The sequence below is a fragment of the Myotis myotis genome, unplaced genomic scaffold (genome assembly GCF_014108235.1).
Source record: "Myotis myotis isolate mMyoMyo1 unplaced genomic scaffold, mMyoMyo1.p scaffold_m19_p_16, whole genome shotgun sequence".
In the NCBI taxonomy this organism is placed as follows: domain Eukaryota; kingdom Metazoa; phylum Chordata; class Mammalia; order Chiroptera; family Vespertilionidae; genus Myotis; species Myotis myotis.
In genome coordinates this window covers 34,100,480-34,121,728 of record NW_023416320.1, presented here as the reverse complement: position 1 = coordinate 34,121,728, position 21,249 = coordinate 34,100,480, and the positions used below count along the sequence as shown (strand labels likewise).

Genomic DNA, 21,249 nt, shown 5'->3' with positions numbered 1-21,249 from the left:
ATAAATTTGACTTCATGATGCTTAAGTAGAATTAAACGCAGCATGAGAAATTTACCATTGGAGATGTTAGCAGTGAAACCAGGGGGTAACTTTTACTCCTCCTTTATGCTTTTCTGTAAGTAATCTGCTTGTATGTAAAGATTAAGTCCATGGCTCACTAGCTTGTAAAATGTAGGTGCTCAGCAATGGCTCGAACTACTACCTACGTTGTACCAGGAAAGAAGCCTGACCTGATACTCACCAACACTGTTTCTGAAGTGGCCTCTGACGCAGACTTTGGAACTCCTTTTTCAGCCTCATCTTGGCTATCACTTCGGTACCGGTAAGCAAATTTCTTTTTCAGAGCCTCTGCTATAAGGGCAGCAGGGTCAGTAGCATCCACAGTTTTGGGCTTTGTATCTTGTTCTGACCTTAGAGAAGTGAGCAGAATCCAAGGGGACATGTCAGTATGCTGACAGCACTTCTCTAGCACCAAAGACACTCAGTGAAGACACTGCTAGCAGTGAGGTGTAACCTGAGATTTCAGGCCCAATTAATAGCCACTCAATTCATCTCAAGAGCACTGATTATGTTCTTTCAGGGCAAGGTATGGCTACATCCTATTCCAGAAGCCTAGTGACTACCATAGTGGGTACACAACATGGCTTTACTGAGTGAATGGCTGACAATGAAGACTTTACTAAATGAAAGGGGGAAAAATGAAAAAGTAACCTGGAAATGTTCATTTTGCTAATTTCTTAGTTAACTGTGCATAGGAGCCACAAGGGCCCATCTTTTGTAAAATAAAAATTTGAACTATTCATAGTAATCATAAAGCAAAATTCTCAAGAAGCCCAGTACTTGAACGAGACATTAAAGTGAAGGAAGCGAGAAAGAAGGTAAATGTGTCCTCACCTTTTCACTGACCGAAGTTTTACACTGTTCATGTCTTTAAGGATCTCTAGCATGTTTGGCATGGCAGGTTTCTTTGGGCTGTGCTTATCCAATGTCTTTCCAGCACCCGCTTTCTTCTCTCTCCGCTCTCTGATCAGATCGACAGCAGATGTGTTCTGCTGGGGCGCTGGCGGAGGGGGAGGTGGCGGAGGGGGAGGTGGCGGGACAGAAGGTGGTGCTGTGGTAACAGATGTGCTAGAATCTAAATCACCCACAGAAATAAGGAAATATTAATTTTAATCCTAATGGTAACAGGCAAATAAAATTTTTAAATCATGTTAAGGACTTTTATATGCCTGAAAACAATATCCATAAAAAGAATCTTAGTTATGGGAGTAAAAAGGAAGTTTCAGTTACTTGGTTAAAATCTAAATCAGTCACTGTATCATTTAATCCCAAACTCTCCAAATGGAAAAGTTCCATTTAACTTAACAGGAGTGTTTTTGTGATATCAAATGGTCAAGCCTGACTGGCACAGTCTGTAACTCCTTTGAGATGAAATATAAAGTAGTCTGTGCAGCATAAATAATTATCTTCATTATATTCAGTTAGATAATTTAGGACTATAACAACTTTTAAAAAACTATTGGATAAATTTGTGGTTCATTTTAAGTATACTATTCATATATACAGTATTCTAAGCATTATACACCTCCATTGACTAGAATGTGTTTGAAAGGATTTAGATTAACTGGAAGAAAAAGGAAGTGTTACACACTTAATTACCAAAAGTTAACTAAGGTAAGAGTTAAAGTGATTATATAACAATGACCTAAAAACTCATCTTTCTGCACAATTAGAGGTTAGAGAGTTTTCTTTGGGGTGAACTACATTGATTAGGGGATGTAAAAAAGTTTCACTCAAGGATTTTTATTATAAACAGACCACCAAACAAATCCCCAAATTATTTCACTACTTATGGCACTTTACCTAGTCTGCCAGGAGAGGGAGGTAAAGCAAAAGAGAGCTGCAACTTAAAGCTGGAAGAAAGGGGCAGGATGTTTGGTTTTCCATTTAACACGATTACTCCTCTGAGTGCATTTGCCCTCTGTCCACCTTGGCCTTACAAGGTTGGATTACATTAAACTCCAGGAGCACAAGCCAAGTGGCTCAGAGGTAGAGTAACTGTACTGTCCTTATCCTTTAGACAGAGTTGCTTAATCCTCAATCTAGCCAGGACTCGGGACAACACTGGGGAAAACAACCACTACTTGCCAACAGGTTAATGGACTAGGATTTCAAGTTTATGGTTTCTTATTCAAAGTGATAATGCCACACAAATAAAAGCAACAGTATTAGACTAGGAGTCAGAGGACCTGAATTCAGTTTCTACTCTGGGCAAGAGAAAATGACTATTAAGTAGCTACTATGTGCTAAAGGCATTTTATAATCATTTCCATGTTTTCTCCCATGATAACTCTAACGTAGCTACTGTTGGTCCCAGGAAGGGGAAGTAGAAAGGCAAAGTCCTTGCCTCGGGACTTCTAGGTAAGTAAATAGCACTCAACCCTGTCGGGGCTGAGATGGCCTCATGTCTGAGAGGATTAGTGCCATTAAGTTCCCCATAGCATTCACCTAGGTAGTAATTCAAGTGCAGGAATTTCAGTGTTTTCCAAATATACCCACTTATCCTCTCTGATGGCATCAAGATTGTTCAAAACAAACAAAACCACTTAAGCCTGATTGGGGCCTGGACTATGCAGAGGAATAACTCCCACTTATAGCTGTTATTTGCCAATAAATTCTAAAATTATAGTGACGTGCTTCTGATTCCCAGTTCGCTGGTTAAAACAAATGTAGGACTTACAGACCTGCAGGGAGATTTTGCTGTTCTTGCAGGGTCACAATTTTGGCAATCTGCGCTCGGAGAGCAGCGAGTTCATTTTCAAGAGCACAGATCTTCTGCAGCGCTTCCTCATTTGCCAGGGGCGTCTTCAGTGGAGGTTCTTCTGGAGACAGGTTTGGTAGGGAAAGCTGCCTGCTTGGGGGTTTCTCAAGGAAAGGAAGGTCATCCCGAAGGGGCTGCCTTGACCTGACCTCTGTCCTGCAAGGAGGAGAGAAGGGCGGCTGTCACAGGCTTGCTAAGGAAGTAAAGGAACTGCCCATTTGTCACAGAATGTCCATAGAGGAGGGTTATGTAAGGTCAGCCTGAAAGTGGTTCTCAGGTGTTTCTTGTTGCCATTCATTCTTCTGAATCTCTAGATCAGTGGTTCTCAACCTGTGGGTCTCGACCCCATTGGCGGTTGAATGATCCTTTCACAGGGGTCGCCTAAGACCATCCTGCATATCAGATATTTACGATTCATAACAGTAGCAACATTACAGTTATGAAGTAGCAACGAAAATAATTTTATGGTTGGGTCACAACATGAAGAACTATTTAAAGGGCCAGAAGGTTGAAAACCACTGAGCTAGATAATATGCACAAGCATTACATATTCCAACAATGCTTTCGCTAATTCATGTTTGGTTTTATTTAAACTAGGAAACATTTTAATACTCTTAAAAATGATAAATTAATTACTAGTTGTATTTGACAACAAAATCAGATAAGTAATACATTAGCCCTTCCCCAGGATCTTGGCTTGTGCAATTCAATGTCAGTATTTCTGTGTATGATAGAATACACCAAATTACTAGACATATTGTAACAATATGGGCAAAATGCATCAAAAGAAACTGAAACGAAAAAAAAGTCAATATAATTGAACCTATTCAGTAACTACATGGTAACTAAGTAATCACTTGGGTATAAAAAATTTAATGTGCACTGCTCTGCAGCTCCAAATGGAAGTCTTTTAGGGCTGAGAATAAAATTCAGATTTCTTTTGAACTGTCAATTTCTTCCCATTTTATACAATTAGGTCTTCCTGGCCTGTAAGCCTTTTGCATTTTTTAAAATCCTCACCCAAGTTTATGCATATTGATTTTAGAGAGAGGAGAAAATAAAACTTTATTAGTTTTATTTAGAATATGAGTGAATAGGGAAATATGTTTGGCTTGCAACGCTTCAATTACCACTTTCTTATACCTACAAGGGGAGGAATGGATGATGAAATTTCTAAAAAGTACATGAGGTTAAACAAAGGTAAAAACATCTATAAGGAATAGTATCAATGCTCTGATTAAATATATATTCTTTGAAAGATTATATAAATAAGTTAGCGGTTACATGCATTTGCTCTCATCAACCTACAATAAAGGATTAAGATTAAATTTTGAAAAAAATCACTGTGGCTCTTTGTTGATGCAATAGGCTAATTTAATTCTGATTTCTACCTATCTTTCATAGAGTAGGTCAAGAAATTCTGTTGAACAGCTCTATACAACAAATAGATTAAATTATAAGTAGATAGAAATTAATCCATCTATTGAAGTTTTGGGAAATATATACAGAGTAATAATCAGCAAGTCAAATATTTATTTAATATGCTTCCTCAACTATATTCTTAATAACTTTTTGTTTTTAATAAACAACATAATTTCTTAAAAACAACTTCTTAAAAAAAACTAAGGAAACTGCAGATTGTGGTAGTAACAGAATTCTAGTCTGGGTAGAATACAGAAATATCAAATGTAGAATTAAAATATTCTTGTTCAAAACAGTGTCGAGAAAGACGGAAGACTAGTGGTAACTGAGACTGAATTCAGAGGAAGGAACCAGTCAGAAGCAGTGTTTTCAGGACAGAGGATGGACACGCCACCATGGGCACCAGAGGTGAGGGCTCCTGGAGGATGACAGCTGGATGAAGTGGAACAGAGAGGAGAGAAACACAGAACCTGCGCAGAAAGACTCGTCTCTGCCCCGTCTTTCATAGTAACATACCTAAGATAACATATTCACCTGTGAGGGTGATGATTTGTTTTAAACAGAAAATAAAATTTTGGATACTAGAATCTTTCGTGCTACTAAACAAAAGTTATAATATTGTTTACTCAAGAACTAGTGGTTACTTTAGTAGAGAACATTTCCCCACCTAAAATTCTAGACATCAGAGGGCCAAAAGTATTAAATACTTAGAAATATATTTTTAACTGTTATCATTCAAGTAAGGTCATCTTCAAATCCCATGAATATTTACTCTAAAATAATAAAAACTGGGACAGGGTAACAAGACAGTATGAATTAAGATCAATTATAAGGCATGTTTGACCATCTTATTCTCTTCAAACTATCTTCTACCCAAAATTAATTGCAAGAGAAAATTACTGAGTATTGAACAACAACTGCAATGTTAAAAAAACATCAATCCCCAGAGGGAAAATAAGGGAGGGTGGGGGCAAGGGGAAGAGATCAACTAAAGGACTTGTATGCATGCATATAAGCCAAACCAATGGACACAGACAACAGGGGGATGAGAGCATGAGTGGGGGGATGAGGACACATTTGTAATACCTTAACCAATAAAGAAATTAAAGATTAAAGAAAAAAAGAATCTTCTATATCTCCCCTCTTACAGGTGAATTTTATCCTTCTGCTTTTCGATCTACTGGGAATTAAGGACAAAGCACTCATCAATCTGGAATATCAATATGCCCAAGTAAGAGAAAGCCGTTAGCAAAATGATTTGGTGTATCGGGATGGCGCTCTAACCAACTGAGCCACCCACAGCAAAATGATTTGAGCAACAGTGTCAGATCACCTATACTTTATATCTATGCTATTTTTCTAACTTTGATTATGTAGATTCTGCATTTGTCTATGTGAGCTACTTACTATTGATGGTTATAGTTCAAACAAAGCAATTATAGAAAATGTATAAGTTTAAATGTGGATTTTTAGAAGTCAAAAATTAAAGTAATCCTGAAACGATCATATCTCCAAAAGACAAGAGATCAACATCTACTGGAGCCCAAAAACAAACAAATAAGAACTGTTCTGTAATATTCTTCCTTGTATATGATAAACTTTAAATTTTATGAAAATTTTATAGACTACTTGCTTTAAAAATACACACAGCCTGCCCTGACCAGTTTGGCTCAGTGGATAGAGCGTTGGCCTGAGGACTGAAGGGTCCCAGGTTCGATTCCGGTCAGGGGCGTGTACCTTGGTTGCGGGCACATCCCCAGTGGCGGGTGTGCAGGAGGCGGCTGATCGATGTTTCTCTCTCATTGATGTTTCTAACTCTCTGTCCCTCTCCTTTCCTCTCTGTAAAAAATCAATAAAATATATTTAAAAAAAAAAATACACACAGCCTTCCCACAGACATCTAATCTGTAAAGAGTCAACATATAAATCATTCTCAGAACTAATCTGTTTTGTCATCCTTCAGAATAGGGGGGCTATTAAGAACCAGAATACAGAGGCCACAATTAATCTAAACTAAGAGAAATGCTGTTCAGATTTTGTGTGTACAATTCAGAGGATTTTTAAGAAACAAAAACAAATATAAAAGCAGTATCAAGTACTGATGTCCCCCAAAGCATAAGACAAACAGCCAAAATAAGATCGTTTTTAAAAACCATTTTCTTGCCCTAGCTAGTGTTGTTAAGTGGCTAGAGCTTTGGCCCACACACCAAAGGGTCATGGGTTCAATTCCTGGTCAGGGTGCATGCAGGAGGCAGCTAATCGATGTGTCTCTCCTCCCTACCCCCTACCCTTCCACTCTTTCTAAAAATCAATGGGAAAAATATCCTCTGGTGAGGATTAACACAATTTCTTCACACCAACTTCTGCTGATGAGATTTCTACCCCACCCTTTTTCCCCCCCTATTTGCTTTTGGCTCCAACATGCCTTATGGCAGAAGAGTACTGGCTCCTATCTAGAGTAACATTACACACAACTTATCTACCTCTCTTATCTTTTCAACGTTAGTATCAAGGACAGCCTCTTTTGGAGTATAACTTACATAAATATAAAATGCTTTTTAAGCTCCACAGACCATTTTTAAAAAAAATCTGCCGAAACCGGTTTGGCTCAGTGGATAGAGCGTCGGCCTGCGGACTGAAAGGTCCCGGGTTCGATTCCGGTCTAGGGCATGTACTTGGGTTGCGGGCACATCCCCAGTAGGAGATGTGCAAGAGGCAGCTGATCGATGTTTCTCTCTCATCGATGTTTCTAACTCTCTATCTCTCTCCCTTCCTCTCTGTAAAAAATCAATAAAAATATAAAAAAAAAAAAAATCTAAATTAAATGGAATGCACCTCTGGGGTTCTTTCCCCTTAACTCACAGTTAATGAAAACTCAAAAACTGAGGTTGTTTTAAATTAGTCCAGTGTCCTAGGAAAGGTGGTATTCCCAAAATGAATTTTAGTTTGCAGAATAGCTTAGAAAGATATAAAAACACACCACATTGTCAACAGGATCCAGTTTAGTTCCCTGAAAACATGAAATTGGGCATAAAACTAACAATCTTTTTTTTTTTTAAATATATTCTTATTGATTTCAGAGAGGAAGGGAGAGGGAGAGATAGAAACATCAATGATGAGAGAGAATCATTATCGGCTGCCTTCTGCACACCCCCTCCTGGGGAATCGAGCACATCTAATTAGATGAAATTAGAAATTAAGGTATTAACATAGAATGACCAAACCAAAGTTCAACCTGAAATATTTCAATATTCCTTAACTAAGCATGTGCCCTTGACCAGAATGGAACCCAGGACCCTTTAGTCCACAGGCTGACGCTCTATCCACTGAGTCAAATAGGCTAGGGCCTAACAGTTTTTTTTAAATGAGCAAGTAGTTGAGTAAAGACAACTGGACTGGGGAAATCATTTTGACTGAGGGGGTAATCCCTGAAAGGATTTATAGTGGGGAGTTGGCAAGGCCACAGACTCAGAGCACTACTGGGATTCGTGGCATTAGCTGTTGTAGGTTCTGCTCAACACAAGTCTCTTGTATTTTATAAGTCATATCTTACTAAAAGTGATACTTAATAGAAATGTTTCTCCCTTGAGTCTAGTATTTTACTGATGTACATTATCAGTTAATGTCTAGTGTCAAGTAATTAAGATTAAAATGGGAACGAATAACACCTGCTGTTTGTTGTGAGTGGAAAACTCCTGCTCCAACCCATGAGGAGGGCGGGGAGGGGTCAGTCTCCTGGTCTACACTCACTCGCACCTACTGAACTGTGGCCTGGCTGCTTGCTGAGTCATTTCCTTTGGAGTCTAGCTACTCATAGTCATGCTTTATGAGATTGGGGTTCTCCAACACTCCTTAAAAAATAGCACATTCCATTTTACACTTAATATTCAAATTTGAAAAATTAAAAGCTGGATATCTTTAATCAAAGCCCTCAGTCTCACTTTAGTTACTACTCGTATATTACCAGTTTTTGTAAATATATTCATCTTGGCATTTAGATTACAAACATTCTGGTGTAAGAAAAGGGCTTACCTGTAATGACTTCAATCCTGTGAACCTATAAACTTTTAATAAATATTCAGTTTGATATGTATGAGGCACTCAGATTCAAGAATTAGATGAAATTAGAAATTAAGGTATTAACATAGAATGACCAAACCAAAGTTCAACCTGAAATATTTCAATATTCCTTAAATAATGATCTTCTACTCCAAAAGTTACTCCAATACATGACAATAGCTATGATGTCTCCTAGAAGCTAAAGAGTTTATATGATAGTGCAAGTATTATGCTGTGTATTTATCAAAAGACTACACTTTCCCCTTAGGGTTTTATTATGAAAGAGAACAAATCAATTATCTTAGACAAGATAATCAGTTATAGATTCTTTCAAAGAATCTCTGTGCTTCTTATAAAAATGAGATTTCTAAGTCTGAGGCCATTCTATGAATTTAAAAGGAAATCAAAATGTGCATAGAAAAGGGGAAAAAAAGAGGCCTTACTGTGTGCATGCCACTTTGCTAAGGGTTTTCTCATGTTATCTTTAACAATTTTTCATAGAAGGTAGGGATTAATACAATTTAGAAATTTTTAACAAACTGAACTTCAGTGCATTTGAAAACAATCATTTATACAATTAATCAATTATGAAAGACTCTTACGTGTGCTATTTCCCCAGAGACACAATACTATGACATTAATCAGTGACAGATAAAGACTCAAATTGCATGGTAAGGGTACTAGTATTCAACTGATAAAATGGAAGCAGCGATAAAAAAAAAACAACTCCCAACAAACAAAAGCACAGGTCCGGACAGCTTCACAGGGGGAGTTTTACCAAACATCAAAGAAGAACTAACACCTATACTCTTCAAACTATTCCAAAAAATCTAAGAGGAAGGAACACTTCCAAGCTCTTTTTATGAGGCCAGCGTTACCCTAATTCCAAAACCTGATAAAGACACTACAAAAAAAGAGAATTCCAGGCCAATATCCCTGATAAACATAGATGCTAATATCCTCAACAAAATATTAGCAAATCGCAACCAGCAGTATATTAAAAAGATCATACAACATGGCCAGGTGGGATTTATCCCAGGGACGAAATGCTGGTACAGTATTTGCAAATCAATAAACGTGATACATCACATAAACAAACTGAAGGACAAAAATCACATGATCATATCAATAGATGCAGAAAAAGCATTTGACAAGATCCAACACACATTCTTGATAAAACTCTCAGCAAAGTGGGAATAGAGAGAGTATACCTCAACATGATAAAGGCCATATATGACAAACCTACAGTGAACATCATACTCAATGGGCAAAAACTAAAACCATTTCGCCTAAGAATAGGAACAAGAGAGGGATGTCCCCTTTCACCACTCTTATTCAACACTAGAGGCCTGGTGCACAAAATTCGTGCACTTCAAGTTGGGGGCTCCCCTCAGCCCAGTCTGTGCCCTCTCACAGTCAGGCAGTTGGACATCCTTAGCGCTGCTGCAGAGGCGGGAGAGGCTCCCACCCCGCTGCTGCGCTCGCCAGCCATGAGCCCAGCTTCTGTCTGAGTGGTGCTCCCCCTGTGGGAGCACACTGACCACCAGAGGGCAGCTCCTATGTTGAGCATCTGCCCCCTGGAGGTCAGTGCACATCATAGCAACCGGTCATTCCGCCATTCAGTCGATTTGCGTATTAGCCTTTTATTATATAGGCTAGTACTGGAAGTCCTGGCCATAGCGATCAAACAAGAAATAAAAGGCATCCAAATTGGAAAGGAGGAAGTAAAACACTCATTATTCACAGATGACATGATATTGTACACAGAAAACCCTAAAGACTCTACCAAAAAACTACTAAATTTAATAAATGAATTTGGCAATGTAGTAGGATACAAAGTCAACACCCAAAAATCTATGGCTTTTTTATACACCAACTAAAGACCCAGTGCACGACATTCATGTACTGGAGGGGGTGTCCCCCTCAGCTCGGCCTGCGCCCTTTAGCAGTCCAGGAGCCTTTGGGGGATATCCGACTGACGGCTTAGGCCGGGAAATGGGCCTAAGCTGTCAATCAGACATCCTTAGTCAGCCAAGTTTGTAGCTGAGCGGCGCTCCCCCTGTGGGAGCACACTGACCACCAGGGGACAGTTCCTGCAATGAGCATCTGCCCCATGGTGGTCAGAGCGTGTCATAGCAATCGTTCTGCCGTTTGGTCGATTTGCATATTACCCTTTTATTATATAGTATAAGGAATTATCAGAAAGAGAAACTAAACAAACAATCCCATTTACCATTGCACTTTAAGCAAAAAAGTAAGATACTTAGGAATAAACTTAACCAAGGAGGCAAAAGACCTGTACTTGGAAAACTACAGGATGTTGAAAAAAAGAGAAGATATAAACAAGTGGAAGAATATACCATGTTCATGGATTGGTAAAATCAACATCATTAAAATGTCCATACTACCCAAGGCAATCTACAGACTCAGTGAAATCCCTATTAAAATACCACCTGCATATTTCAAAGATCTAGAACAAATACTCAAAACATTTACATGGGATCAAAAAAGATTCTGAACAGCTGCAGCAATCTTGAGAAAGAAAAACAAAGTTGGAGGAATCAGAATACCAGATTTCAAGTTATACTACAAAGCCACCATACCGACCCCAGAAATCGATATAAGCCATTATGTTCAATTAATATTTGAGAAAGGAGGCAAGAGCATACAATGGAGTCAAGACAGTCTCTTCAATAAATGGTGTTAGGAAAATTGGACAGATACATGTAAAAAATGAAACTAGACCACCAATTTGCACCATACACAAGAATAAAGTCAAAGTGGATGAAAGACTTAAATGTAAGTTGTGAAGCCATAAAAATCCTAGAAGAAACCAAAGGCAGCAAAATCTCAGACATCTCTCACAGCAATATGTTACAGATACATCTCCTACAATAATGGAGAACTAAGGAGAAAATAAACAAATGGGACTACATCAAAATAAAAAGCTTCTGCACAGCAAAAGAAACTATCAACAAAACAAAAAGGGAGCCCAATGCATGGGAGAACATATTTGGCAATGGTACATTTGATAAAGGGTTAATATCCAAAATATATAAGGAACTCATACAACTTAACAAAAGGAAGACAAACAATCTAATTTTTAAAATGAGCAATGGACCTAAATAAACACTTTTCCAAAGAGGACATACAGATGGCCAAGAGACATATAAAAAAATGCTCAAAGTCACTGATCAACAGAGAGATGCAAATTCAAACGAGTTATCACCTCACACCTGTAAGAATGGCTACCATCAACAAATCAACAAATGACAAGTGCTAGCGAGGATGTGGAGAAAAGGGAACCCTCGTACACTGCTGGTGGGAATGCAGACTGGTGCAGCCATTATGAAAAACAGTATGGAGTTTCCTCAAAAAATTAAATATGGAACTACCATTTGACTCAGTGATCCCACTTTTAGGAATATATCCTAAGAAACCTGAAATACCAATCAGAAAGAATGTATACACCCCTATGTTCATAGCAATTTACAATAGCTAAGATCTGGAAACAGCCTAAGTGCCCATCAGTAAATGAATGGATAAAAAAACTGTGGTACATTGATACCATAGAATACTATGCAGCAGTAAAAAAGAAGAATCTCTTACCCTTTGAGACAGCATGGAGGAACCTGGAGAATATCATGCTAAGTGAAATAAGTCAGTCAGAGAAAGACAAATAGCACATGATCACACTCATATGTGGAATCTAAGTAACAAAATAAACTGATGAACAGAGTGGATCCAGAGACATGGAAGCATGGAACAGAGTGTGGAATCTCAGAGGGAAGGCAGGGGAGGGGAGGTAGGTGGGAAGTAATCAACCAAAGACCTTGTATGCATATATGCATAACCCATGGACATAGGCAATAGGGTGCTGAAGGCCCGGGGTGGGGGGCAGGGGTGGGCTGGAGGGGTCAATGGGGGGAAAGGGGGAACATATGTAATACTTTCAACAATAAAGAATTATTAAAAATAATAAATAAATAAACATGCAACCACCTTATGACTTATATGACCCAGAAATTTCATTTAATCTAGAGAAATGAAAATTTATGCTAATTAAAAATTCCTGTACACAAGCCAAATGTCCATCAACTGATGCATGGTGAAATAAACTGGTCCATCCATACTCAGGAATACTGAGTTCTGGTTCAAGATGGCAACACAGGAATAATAAGAAAATCCTAAACTCACCTCCTCCAGTGAATATACCAAATCTACAGCTATGTATGGAACAGTTTCCTCTGAAAAGTAAAATCTAGCTGAACAACAAAAACAGCACTAAACAAAAATAGCACTAAAGCTGGAGAGGCTGAGACACAATCTCTTAATAAACCCCACCCCAGGAGCAGTGACCCACACTGGGAAGGGAACTCAAAACCCACAGCTTCTTCCTGTAGAGCAAAGAGTCTGAACACCACATTGGGTACCCCAACTTTTAAGACCGGCATCTCAGAGATGAGCACCCAAAACGCCTACCCAACAGTATTCAAGAGACCCACAAGGCTGTAGTGATCTGAGAAATGGCCCTTAAATTTGCTCTCATGCTGGGACTCACCCCAGGGTCTAACACAGAAGCTGCTGATCCTGCCTGGACTTTATGTAAAAGTCTCATTTACTAATCTTTTTTTTCCATTTTCTTTTTAAAAAAATATATTTTAGCCCTAGCTGGTTTGGCTCAGTGGATAGAGTGTCAGCCTGCGGACTCAAGGGTCCCAGGTTCGATTCCGGTCAAGGGCATGTACCCTGGTTGCGGACACATCCCCAGGTGGGAGTGTGCAGTTGGCAGCTGATCGATGTTTCTCTCTCATCGATGTTTCTAACTCTCTATCCCACTCCCTTCCTCTCTGTAAAAAATCAATAAAATATATATTTTATTGATTTTTTACAGAGAGGAAGGGAGAGGGATAGAGAGTTAGAAACATCGATGAGAGAGAAACATCGATCAGCCGCCTCCTACACACCTCCTACTGGGGATGTGCCCGCAACCAGGGTACATGCCCTTGACCGGAATCGAACCTGGGACCTTTCAGTCTGCAGGTCGACACTCTATCCACTGAGCCAAACTGGTGAGGGCTCATTTGTTAATCTTAAAGTATGGGCCTGTGGGGCAGTCATCTAACCCAGCGGTCGCCAACCTTTCGGACCTCGTGGACCACCAGTTGGCGACCGCTGATCTAGCCTACACACCTAGGGGTCTGCTAGGATATATTCTGGGGATGGAAGCTGGCAGGCACCAACTGTAAGAGCCATCCCTCCTCTCCCCTCCCCCCCCCCCAAAAAAAAATACCCTAGGCCTTCTGCTCATAGCTTCAGAGGGTACCCCATAGGTACCATCTTTAACCTTCCCTTCTGCCCTGCTCCAGAGAACCAGTATCTTCCAGAGGGGCTCTTTCATAGAGTCTATGCCCAGATTTTTTATGTCTAATGCCCCATATTTTGTGGCTGCCACCAAGGGACAACCCTTGATCACCTGGCTCTGAAGGCAAGGAAGTCTTGCATTCCTGGTTCTCATAGGACTTTAAAAATCAAAGAGAGAGGTCTTGGCCAACTACCATCCTCAGGGCACTGCACAGACAGCAGACTGAAACATCCCCAGTCTTTCTGAGAAGGCCTATATGCTCCTTCAGGAGCTCTGGCCTGAAGGACAGACTTCAGGTTTGGCACAGATCTAGAGGCCTACAGTCTCTCTCAGGGAACAGAGGCCAGTAGATGCAATCTTTGCACTCTTCCTCTGCCTCGCTCCAGTTACTTAGTATCTCCCCCAAAAGATGCGTACACCCTTGTAAGGCACCCTGATTTTTAAGCTGCACCAGGGGACACTTCTAGATCACCGGACTCTGGTGGCCAGTGATACTACTTACACTCATGGGTCGCAAAGGAGTATAAGCAAGGGAAAAAGAATTCTTAAAGAGCTACCACTCCCAGACCATAGCAAGAAGCAACAGACCCAGGAACTCAATCTTTTTGGCTCCTACTGACCCCCTCAGCTCTAACATCCCCTTCTTTGAGAAGCCTGGCCAAACCTCTCTCATCACACAGTGGCCTTCTGTATTTAGTTGACTTGACAGTATTAATATTATTGATTTCTTCTTTAATCTCCTCTAGCACACCAAGTATTCCTAGAAAACTAGGACTATGTCTTATTTTAATCTCTGTATCCTCAATGCCTAAGAATGAAGAGTTGAATATGTGGAATAATTGTTTATTAGATTGAGCCATAGTGATACTTTATTCCGGCTCTTTCAAATAAATGGAAGTCCCTGTCTAACTCTTACATATAGTTTCCTTTGAATCATAACTCAGATTCAGAATTTTTAGGACTTATTCTCCAATGATTACACAAATTCTCTAATACAACCCACACTGATTTTTCTACACCAATAATACCATTTTAGTACTATACTTATATAAACATATTTATGACAGTTCTCTCATATTAGAACTTCTAACAGGCAGGGAATTCTGTAATTCTTAAGGACACAATAGTTACATGTCTTTAGGAAATTTATAAATACTGAGTCTTTAAAATAAAACAGATGACTGCTAAAAAGAAAACCTGGGTTAATTACTAGAGACCAAATTCAGCTATTAAAAATAAATACCACAAAGTTAACATCTTTTAAAATAATAAATATCCTATCTCAGTTCTCATAGGTTTCCAGACGGACCTTCGTCTTGTTGAGCACTCTCCTTCTTCTTCGGCTACCCATCCAACATCAGCTAAAGATGCCACTGCATCCTCTCCTGGGTGACTGGGGCTCCATTCTGTTGTGGGGCTGGTAAGCTGTAAATTATAAATAAGGAAAGATTGTCATCTGGCACCAAAATATTAGAATAAAACTTTTTAATGACCTAAATGAAAATCATCAGTTTTAGTGTTTCAAACATACGGGCAGTTTCATTTCTATTAAAGGTCCCCATGAAAGGGACCATTAGTTACATCGTATGTTGCCTAATAATGTATGATAATCTTTGAATTATAATTTACTTTTCATTTTTTTTTTAAATATATTTTTTATTGACTTCAGAGAGGGAGACAGAGAGAAACAGCAATATAAGAGAGAATCACTGATCGGCTGCCTCCTGAACACCTTCCACTAAGGATTGAGCCTGCAACCTATGCATGTGCCCTGGCCAGGAATCAAACCATGACCTCCTGGTTCATAGGTAACACTCAACCACTGAGCCACGCCAGCCAGGATCAATTTTTATTTTATAGGTCAAATGATTTAAAAAAAAACAACAACAACAAACACAAACTCTGGTCATCCTAAAACATTAAGAACATTTTTCAAATTTAAGCATTAAATATTTTTTCTGAAGAGATCTGGCTTAAAAAAAAAGTATAGGAACAAGAACAAGTAACCAATTTGTGCTAAATCTGGGAATTGTTTAAATGGATATTTATAGATATACTGTTATAATGTCGAAAATAGATTTTTTTAAATCCTTAAAGCTCATGATTTTTAAATAAAAGTATTAACTATATTAAGGAACAAAAAATACAAGTAGCAGTAGAACAGAATTCTCTAGCTAATCTTAAACACATAGAGGAAGGAAATGAGTATTTTTAAATAGATACAACAAAAGAAAGCATGCAAGTTCTGAGATTTACTTTGAAAAATTGGAAATATAATTTAATTGAATTAAAGTTTTGTTATAATGCCTCAGAGCCACATGGTCAATGGATAATAACTTAAAAATAAACTTATCAGATTAATATAACACTTCCAACAAGTTGAATGAGGTTTAAGTGAAAAAGAAAATGAAGTGATTTAAAAAGTGACTCAGTGATTGAGAGTCGACCGATGAACCAAGAGGTCATGGTTTGTTTCCCGGCCAGTGCCGGGAGCCGGTTCATCCTTGCTGTTTCGAGGTCATGGTTTGTTTCCCGGCCAGTGCCGGGAGCCGGTCCATCCTTGCTGTTTCAAGGGACCTGGCATATATGGCATACTGTTCTTAATATGTTTGCTCACCTTCTTGGCACTATGTGTTTTAACCAAGGTCTCTGAGAAAGGTTGTTTCCCCAGGTAGGGATTTTCCCCTGAAGTTAGGGAGGGAATAAAACCTCTTAACTAAGTGCCAGGCGGGTAATTAATCACTTTAACTACGAACAATCATGCTTAAGCTACATAATCTTTACTCCCTGGAATGGAGATAAGAAACGCCCTAACCTTTGGAATAGAGATTGATAGGATTGGAATCAACTGGTATAAATACAGATGTAAGAAGACAGAACTTGGAAGACAGAACCCACACAGAACCTAGAGACAGAAGAACTTCGCTGGAGAGAACATGGCAAAAGATCCTGGACAGAAACTGGCAACTGAACCTAGAGACAGAACCTAGCGAGAGAACCTGGCTATAGAACCTGGATAGAACATGGCAAGAGAACCTGACTAGAACCTGGTGACTGAACCTGGCTGGAGAACCTGGACAGAACCTGGCTGGAGAACCTAGTGGGGGAACATGGCTACAGAACCTGGCTGGAGAACCTAGCAAGAGAACATGGATACAGAACCTGGCTGGAGATCCTAAGCAGAACCTCTCTGGAGATCCAGACCAGAACTTGGCTGGAGATACTGGCTGGAAATCCTGGCTAGGCTGCTGATCAACTGAACACTGTCTCCGTGTCCTTCCTTCTTCGCCGACTCCGTCCACACCTTTGGGGAACCCCTGGACCTGCTGGGGTTGGACCCCGGCAGGCCAGGGCATATGCCCAGGTTGCGTCCAGAAAGCAGCCAATCAATGATTCTCTCTCATCATTGATGCTTCTACCTCTCTCTCCCTCTTCCTTCCTCTCTGAAATAAATTTTAAAAATATTATAAAAGGCCAGAGAAATTTACTTATTAATGTATTTATCAAAAAGGTTGTACCATAATCCCGTACTTTGTTTGAACCTTAATGCTATCATTGCCAGATCAAGATTTTGGAAGCTACACTTAAATAATGCTTCTTTCTCAAATGTAAAACATACCATACAAATACATAATACGAATTAGTTTTAAGTTTAAAATATCTTTAATATTATGAATAAAATGTTGACTAAACATATTAGCTGCTGGTATGTATGTGTATCCATTATGTATCGTAATTATCTAACATTATTAACCTAATAAAGTAGCATTAGAAAACTGGTATCTTAACAATAACATACTAAGAACATTAAGTATTTAAAATGCCTTAAATTGTCCTTTGGAGAGGATGGGGGTACAGGCAAGAGAGAAAACAAAATTTAATAAGAGTAGACATTTAAGAACTTAATACTGAGCAAAAAACAATGGAATAATGGAATTAAGATGAAAAGGCTTTCAAATTACTAATGTTTTGCATGCAGTGGAATAATTGTGGTCAGAAGAGAAAAACAGTATCAGCATCAGTAAGTACATTGTCACGGGAGATGATCAAAGAAAAATAAAAAATGAGATTAATGTACTTTTCCTTTATGTGTTTCAGAAATTTATCCATGTGTCAGTAAAGAAATATATATTCAATAAAATGGCTATGTTATACAACTGAAATAACTTTACTGGAAGTAGCATCACATCTGATCTCAATAGTCTGAGAAAACTGGTAATATTCTGTTCCTAACCATTACTGAAAGCAGAATCTATAATAATAAAAGCATAATATGCTAATTAGATCAGACAGCCAAAACAACCTTCCGGACAACCTTCTGGATGAAGCCAGGGCTGCGAGGGCCGAGCCCCTTGCACGAATTTCATGCATCAGGCCTCTACTGGTATAATAATATTCCTATCTACACCAATAAAAAACAAAGATGCTAATTGACCATACCTCCACTACACCCACCAGCCAATCAGAAGAGTATGCAAATTAACCCAACAAAGATGGCCATTAAATTTGCATACTGCAGGTGGGGCAGGACAGTGCAAGCCGCCATCCGGGCCTCCCGTGTGTGACCCGAGGCGGCGAGGTGGAACAGCGCGAGCCGCTGCCCGCCCCGCCGCCATCGGGGCCTCCCGTGGATAAGCCAGCAGGTGGTTATCCCCCGAGGGGTCCCAGACTGCGAGAGGGCACAGGCTGGGCTGAGGGACCCCCCACCCCAGTGCACAAATTTTTGTGCACCGGGCCTCTAATAATATTATAATAGGAAGACACTACATGGGTTATGTGGAGATCTTTGAACATAAAGTTTCCCCAGGCCCTGTAGAGGTTCCTAGAAGACAGAGTATTAATGGGCTATTTTGTACAAACAAGAGATCATGAAATTAAAATCTGGATGATGCCTTCCTAAGGTGCTAATTCATGAAGACCTATCTGATTATAATTCTTTAATTAGAAAATAAAAATTTGTTCCAATATAGCTACTATTTTGTAGTTTGACCTCAAGATTTCTTACTTTCCCATAAGTTACAAAAATTGCCGTTTTCTTCCCAGATATTTGTTTATAAAAGGAAGCAAAATGATACTTTTAAAATATGCCCTGGCTGGTTTGGCTCAGTGGATGGGGCATCAGCCTGAGGACTGAGGGGTCCTGGGTTCGATTCTGGTCAAGGGCATGTACCTTGGTTGCAGGAAGTGTGCAGGAGGCAGCTGATCAGTGTTTCTCATTGATGTTTCTAACTATCCCTCTCCCCTTCCTCTCTATAAAAAAATCAATAAAATATATTTAAAAAATAAATAAAATAATAACCACTATGCTGTACACCTGAAACTAATGCAAAATAATATTAAATGTAAGCCCTAGTTGAAAAATGAAATTTCAATAAAACAATTAAAAACTAAAAAGAAGAAAAATGAAATTTAAATTTAAAAATAAATTAGTAAGCACTCAAAAATATAAAAGTTAACCCGTTTTCAGTCTTTTATAGCATAAAGACTGAATGTTTCCCAAACTGGTATCTGTAATACTTCATATATTAGACATGAGAAGTTGTTTTTGCACAAACTTTAAAAAAAAAAGGAGAAGCCTAACGAAGTGTGTGGGGAAACCATAATCATTCAAAAGAAAAAATAAAACTAAAAACTAATTATACTAATCTATAATACTAAAAGCATAATATGCTAATTAGATCAGACAGCCGAACGTCCTTTTGGACATTCTTCTGGACAAAGCCACGGCAGCTGCGAGAGCTGAGGGTAGGCAGCCATGGTGCCGCAGTGGCAGCAGCAGCGAGGTGATGGGGGCGGCGCCTTCCCCTAATCGGCCCAGTCGCCTCCCACAGAGGGAGGCCAGACTGCAGCTTAGGCCCGCTCCCTGCCATCATTAGGACATCCCCTGAGGGCTCCTGGACTATGAGAGGGGGCAGGCCGGACTGAGGGACCATCCAGCCCCGCCCCTATGCATGAATTTTCATGCACGGGGCCTCTAGTCTTTTTATAAAAGGATTTCATGCCTTTTTAAAAATTACCAAAAAGGAGAAGAATAATTCAACTAGAGGGCAGGTGCACAAATTCATGTACAGGTGGGGACCCCTCAGCCTGGCCAGTGATTGAGGTCTATCAGTGGCCCGGCTGACCTGGGGAGGGACCACAGGAGGCTAGCTGGCCAGCCCCCACATTGGGGCCCAGGGGTAGGGGCCGTGGGAGGTTGGCCAGCCAGGGGGAGGGACCGCGGGAGGTTGGCTGTGGGAGTGCACTGACCACCAGGGCGCAGCTCCAGCATTGAGCGTTTGCCCCCTGGTAGTCAGTGTGTGTCATAGCGACTGGTTGACCAGTCATTCTGGTCATAACGGTTGCTTAGGCTTTTATATATATAGATTATAATTTTAGTCCAATAGTTTAATTATATATGGATGTACAATAGTTTAATTTTTTAAATTGAAATAGTTATTGAAACAGGTTTTGATTTTTTTAAAATAATGAAACCTATTTCACAAAATGAACCATGGAAATGATAAAAGTAGTTTTTGCTTTTCTTAAATGTTAATCTGACACTCAGTTGTATGATTTTCCAATTTGAGAGGATTTTCTACTGATATATCTCAATAATAAAGTAATTGCTTATAAACAGAGTATTTCTTTTAAACCACTTTATTAAAATAATATTCTGTTAGATGTGAGTTTTTCATGAATGGAACAATGTTATGGGTGTCACAGTGCAAGTGATCATACAAAATTACCTATCTCTGTGATCATTCACACTGTGAAAAGTGTGTCATTGTTCCATTAATGAAATGATCAGGGTATCACACGAGAGTGTACAGACTGTTGGAAATGGTTATTTCCTCATACAGTTATATTATTATGAGCGGTAACATGAAATTATAGCAGTAATGTGAAATTGTTAGAGATCTAATGTAAAATATAATTACTTTAAAATACACTGATGGTTGGGTTTTGGGGTTTCTTTTTGTTTGTTTTTTTAATCCTCATCTGAGGATATGTTTATTAATTTTTTATTTTAATATTTTATTGATTTTTTTTTACAAAGAGGCAGAGGAATAGAGAGTTAGAAACATCAATGAGAGAGAAACATCGATCAGCTGCCTCCTGCACACCCTCCACTGGGGATGTGCCCACAACCAAGCTACATGCCCTTGACCGGAATCGAATCCGGGACCTTTCAGTCCACAGGCCAACGCTCTATCCACTGAGCCAAACCAGTTAGGGCATGTTTATTAATTTTAGAGAGAGGAAGGAAGGGAAGAAGGGGGCAAAAAGCCGAGAGGGAGGGAGAGAAATATCAATTGGTTGCCTCTCGCATGTGCCCCAATTGAGGACCGAACGTACAACCTAGGTTAAGTGCCCTGACCGGGTATCGAACCTGTGACCTTTTGGTGTATGGGATGACACTCCAACCAACTGAGCCACATCAGCTAGGACTGATGGCTGGCTTTAATACATTTAGTAATGGATATAACCTGACCAAAACAATAATTACAAATACTGCCACACACAATTTTTAGAGTTTGTGTTAAAATATGTCATTAAACATATATATACTTCATAAGCCTACTGAGCTGATAAACCCCAT

General features: G+C 39.3%; 2 protein-coding genes across 4 annotated transcripts in view; one reads left to right on the top strand and one right to left on the bottom strand.

The window, feature by feature from the left end:
• Positions 1-4,830, top strand: part of PDE7A (phosphodiesterase 7A) — a 108,463-nt gene extending 103,633 nt beyond the window's left edge. The window contains exons 16-17 of the transcript XR_004972497.1: positions 176-322; positions 4,540-4,830. The gene's annotated coding sequence lies outside the window, so the exon portion shown is untranslated. The remainder of the gene's footprint in view (positions 1-175; positions 323-4,539) is intronic.
• MTFR1 (mitochondrial fission regulator 1) overlaps positions 1-21,249 on the bottom strand; it is a 65,760-nt gene that overhangs the window by 8,485 nt on the left and 36,026 nt on the right. For all 3 annotated transcript variants that reach the window (XM_036338391.1, XM_036338389.1, XM_036338390.1), the window contains 4 exons: positions 14,977-15,092; positions 2,745-2,977; positions 895-1,135; positions 242-410 (listed from right to left, as the gene is read on the bottom strand). In XM_036338391.1, coding sequence (XP_036194284.1) covers positions 242-410; positions 895-1,135; positions 2,745-2,977; positions 14,977-15,092 — 759 coding nt within the window. The remainder of the gene's footprint in view (positions 1-241; positions 411-894; positions 1,136-2,744; positions 2,978-14,976; positions 15,093-21,249) is intronic.